The 4,896-nt window shown below is 35.1% G+C and overlaps 1 protein-coding gene across 1 annotated transcript; it reads left to right on the top strand.

The window, feature by feature from the left end:
* Window positions 1-2,500: 2,500 nt before the first annotated feature.
* LOC145570983 (uncharacterized) lies at window positions 2,501-4,549 on the top strand. Its single transcript, XM_081630097.1, has 2 exons — window positions 2,501-3,169; window positions 3,335-4,549. Exons 1-2 carry the CDS (start codon window positions 2,501-2,503, stop codon window positions 4,547-4,549), a joined length of 1,884 nt encoding a protein of 627 aa, XP_081486223.1.
* The last annotated feature ends 347 nt before the right edge of the window (window positions 4,550-4,896 follow it).

Here is a 4,896-nt window from a genome sequence, read left to right as displayed (position 1 = left end):
TGTCGTAAAACGATTTCACAACTCTTGGATGTTCATCAAGGTCTTGACTTAAATTCTCATTATTACGATCATATCGCAATATTTTAAATGTGTTGCCAAGTATATGTCTTGACTTAAATTTTCACAATTACAATCATATTGTAATGTAATCATTATCTTGTCAAGTTGATACTAAACTTCATACTGAACATTTTGAACTTTTCAAAATTTTCACTTCCATGCTTTAACTAAGCATAAATAGTGATCATATCACAAATGAAGTTTTATTGTGCGTCTCTAGTCTTTGAACCTTTGGTTTTCTTACATCAATATGTATTCGACCTTGAGTTCACATCATCATTTCTCTAAATGGTGATTTTGTCAAAATTTCAAATTAGAATGATAATTACATATATCAATGGATTCATAATCTAATGATATTGAAAGTCCATCCCTTTGGATATTTCGCATGCAATGTTCATTTTTGTTCGAATTATTTGACATTTTAGAGACAATTCATTTATAGAAATGGTTCAATTATTTCTATCATATAGAACTTTGAACCTATTTAGCAACTCAAAACACATTATGACTCAATGAAGCATAGAATAACATTTATTCCACGTTTTTGAATCTTCGATGCTTAGTCATTAGTAACATTGAATGGTGTTTTGATAATGGCAAGAATGAATAACATTTATTTAATTCACTACTACATTTTTTACCAAATGCAACGACCTGATAAAGGCTAATACAACGGTATTGTAATAGCCGTTGCAAAAGAGTAGGCTAATACAACGGATTCAACACTAATGTTTTGAGAGGTAGAGCTAATACAACGGCTCTAACAAACCGTTGCATTAGGGTAGCTATTTCAATAAAAAAGGGAAGCTAATGCAACGGTATGTGATGAAAAATTAAAAGACGCGCGGAAAATTTTTCTGCTTCCCTCTACTTTTTTTCCCATATCTTTTAAGCCATACACGTGTTCCAATTCCTAGGCCAAAAATTTTAAAAAAAAATTTGAAAAGAAAAATGGAAATGTAAAAGAACTCTAATCTGTACTACCATTTTCTCACACTTGTGTACTACCATTTTACCCAATTCTCCATTTTTCCCAATTCACTTTTCCCCCAATTCATTCTAGCAATCTGAAAAAACCTCAAATTCTCCATTTCCCCAAGTCTCAAAATTTTGAGGCCATAAATTACTAAAAAGAATATTTAAAAATTGTGAGAGGAACGTAGTGACGAAGACGACATTCAGGCGGTGGCTGGTTGCTCGATGCTCAGAACGAAGGTGGCTGGTTGCTCGAACTTCTTCAGGCGGCGATAAATTTAGTGGGTAGTTGCTCAAACTTCAGGCGGCGTTTTCCCCATATTCTTCTTGCATGTCGGATTACTCAAATTTCTATTCAAGGTATACAACGAATTTTCGTTTATGAGGTTTCTTTATGAAATTTTTGTTGTTGTTTTGTTGTTGTTTTGTTTTTTTTTTTTTTTTTTTCAAAATTAGGGAAGAAAATAAAATACACAATTTTTATCCCTCAAGATCATGTAAATCGAGTAGCAAGTTCTTTAATTAGCTATATTTTGGAAAGATATTGGCCCAGAAAGAGCAATTGAGTGTAATGAATTCCAAAGAAACGCTGATATGTGCGAGGTGTAATTAGTGTGTTAAGAAGGTTTCCATCTCTAATTATACTTAATGTCTTTCAATGCTACTTGATTACCGACTTGGTCCTGCAACTATAATTCATTTTATCAACATGAATGCCAACTATAATTCATTTATTTTACTAATTATACCATAATTCACACAACTATAAACTATGCACATGATAGTAGTAGCTAGAAATTCAGATTATTGGACCTGCACATTTTCCCAAATATAGTATATGAAGCATTGAAATCATTTTATCAACATGAATGCCATATACCAGTATATGTTTCTACCTTCTTCTTCTTCTTTTTTCTTTCCTTTTTTTTTTGAGGTTTGTGTTTACTTGACAACTGTAAAAACTCTTTTTAAGCCACTTATAACAAAAATTGTCAAACTGCCTTAAACTAGTATTAGACAGGAATCTGCTTGTTTATATATCAAAGTTTAGCTAAAAAGCTTAAGATATCAATAGTATTAGGCCAAAAGACATACTTGTATAAGATATAACATTGCAAAGTCAGAAAATGTATTAGCATTCGAAAGGGGATTGAAGGTTGATAAACTTACAATCGAATTATCTCTAACGGGGCGACTAATCTTGTCAATATGAACCTGAAGAGGAATAAGGGGGGCACCAATATGGTAAAGAATGAACCGTAGCTCGTATATCGGTGATCTGTTATAAGTAATGATTTTTCTTTTTTTTTTTTAAAAAATAAATATTTCCTGGTAGTTGTAATTTGTAAATCAGATTTACTGTCGGTTCTTGCTAATTGCTTAAATTGACTATCTTAATTCTTAGTGAATTGATTAAATGTTTTTACTGTAACAATAACCCTCTTAATTCTTACCCTAAGGTATGGATAGTAGAACTAAAGAGTGGTGGATGTTTGCCAAATGGAGTGATGAATATGAACGGGGAGTAGATGAATATGTCGACAAGGCTTTTGCTTCTAAGTCTCAAGGAAATCAAATTTGTTGTCCTTGTGAAAGTTGTCATTATCGTTATTGGCGTGATGAAGGTGTTGTGAGAGATCACCTTATTTGTAATGGTTTTGTTCCACGAACGGATAAGTTATCAGAGTTAGGGATCAACATTGAAAGGGAACAAACTATTTTGGATAATGATGAAGGGTCAACCCCAAATGATTTTGATGATGACATAGTAGGGTTGTTGCATGATGCACGTGATGCTTTTAGAAAAGGGCCAAATGACGAGGCAAAAAAGTTTTTTAAGTTAGTTGAAGAGGGCCAGGAAGAATTATATCCTGGTTGTAAGAATCATTCAAAACTTTCCTTCATGATCCGACTTTTTATTTTGAAGTGTGATCATAAGCTAACTAATGTTGCCTTTGGAGATATATTGGAGCTTATAAGGGAGGTGTTACATGTTGCAAAACTTCCATCTTCTTTTAATGAAGCAAAAAGTGTTTTGAAAGTGTTGGGGTTGGATTACACTAAGATAGATGCATGCCCAAATGATTGCATGATATATTGGGAAGAGCATGAAAATGCAACAAGCTGCCATGTTTGTGAGACGCCAAGATGGAAATCAAATGACACAGAGAATGACATACAAAATGAAAATGGAAAGACCTATAGGATTCCTCAAAAGATTCTTAGGTACTTTCCAATAAAGAAAAGGCTTCAACGGCTATTTATGTGTCAAGAGACGGCGACATACATGACTTAGCATGCTGATGGGCGTGAAAATGATCGTCTTTTACATCATCCAGTTGATGGTCAAGCTTGGAAGGAATTTGATTCTTTATACCCAAAGTTTGCTGATGACCCTCGCAATGTGAGGCTTGGGTTAGCCACAGATGGATTTAGCCCATTCTATTCAATGAGCATTGTCCATAGTACATGGCCAGTTATGTTGATTAATTATAACTTGCCTCCTTGGATGATTATGAAGCCTGAGTTTTTGATGCTAGCCTTACTAATTCCTGGCCCGTCTTCCCCTGGCAATGACATTGACGTATATTTGCAGCCACTTATCAAGGACTTGAAGGATTTGTGGGAGTTTGGGTTGGAAACTTATGATACTTCGACTAATCAAAGGTTTGACATGCATGTAGCATTGACGACTACCGTGAGTGATTTTCCGGGTTATGCAATGTTATCTGGGTGGAGCACAAAAGGATACTTGGCATGCCCTAAATGTCATTATGAAACAGATTCAGAGTGGTTGCCTTGTAGTGGTAAGAATGTGTATAGGGCAAATCGTAAATTTTTGGATCCATCTCACCCTTGGCGTCATGATAAGAGGAATTTCGACGGGAAACTTGAGGAAAGATGTCAACCTATTCCATTGAATGGAATTGATATTGAGAATATGTTGCGTGATTTTCCAAATGCATTTGGAAAGAAGCAAAAGAAACCAAGGCGTGATGTGGAGGATCCGAATCCGTGGAGAAAGATACCTATATTTTTTGAATTACCATATTGGAAGCACTGCTCTATTCGCCATAATCTTGATGTAATGCATATTGAGAAAAATTTCTTTGATAATGTCATTGGAACGTTATTAGACATTTCTCTAAAGACCAAGGATAATGTGAGTGCTCGTCGAGATTTGGTAGAACTTAAGCTGATGCCAGAGCTTCAACCAATACAATTGGAAGATGGTAGTGAAGAATTTCCAAGATCTCGCTTTTGGATGTCATTGGAGCAAAAGCGTAAGTTCTGCCAGGTTATAAAAAATGCTAAGCTTCCTCAAGGCTATGCTTCCAACCTTAGTCGTTGTGTGCAAGTTGGAGAAAGGAAAATAGCAGGCTACAAAAGCCATGATGCTCATTTTATGATGAATTATCTTCTTCCAATTGCTGTGAAGACAACATTACCCAAAGATGTTGCTAGTCCTTTGATAAGACTTTCTGCTTTTTTCCAGAGGTATATGGAGTAAAACTATTGATCCTCGAGATCTTGAAAAATTGCAATCTGAGATAGTTGAAACTCTATGCCTACTTGAGAGGATTTTTCCACCTGCTTTTTTTGATATAATGAAACATTTACCAATACACTTGGTAGACCAAATTAAGTTGGGTGGACCTGTGAGTTCAAGGTGTATGTATGGAATTGAGAGGAATCTGCACGAAATGAAACAAGATGTTCAAAACAAGGCTCGCCCAGAAGGCTCAATGGCAGAAGGATACCAAGCTAAAGAATGTGTTGCTTTCATAGCTAGATTTTTGAAACGATCAAGCAAAGCCAAAGCCACACCTACACCTGAAGTTAATGAGTGTGGTACCT

Source organism: Chenopodium album, chromosome 2 (assembly GCF_948465745.1).
Source record: "Chenopodium album chromosome 2, dcCheAlbu1.1, whole genome shotgun sequence".
NCBI lineage: Eukaryota > Viridiplantae > Streptophyta > Magnoliopsida > Caryophyllales > Amaranthaceae > Chenopodium > Chenopodium album.
Note: the sequence above shows the minus strand (reverse complement) of the source record. Positions and strands in the feature narration are given on the sequence as shown.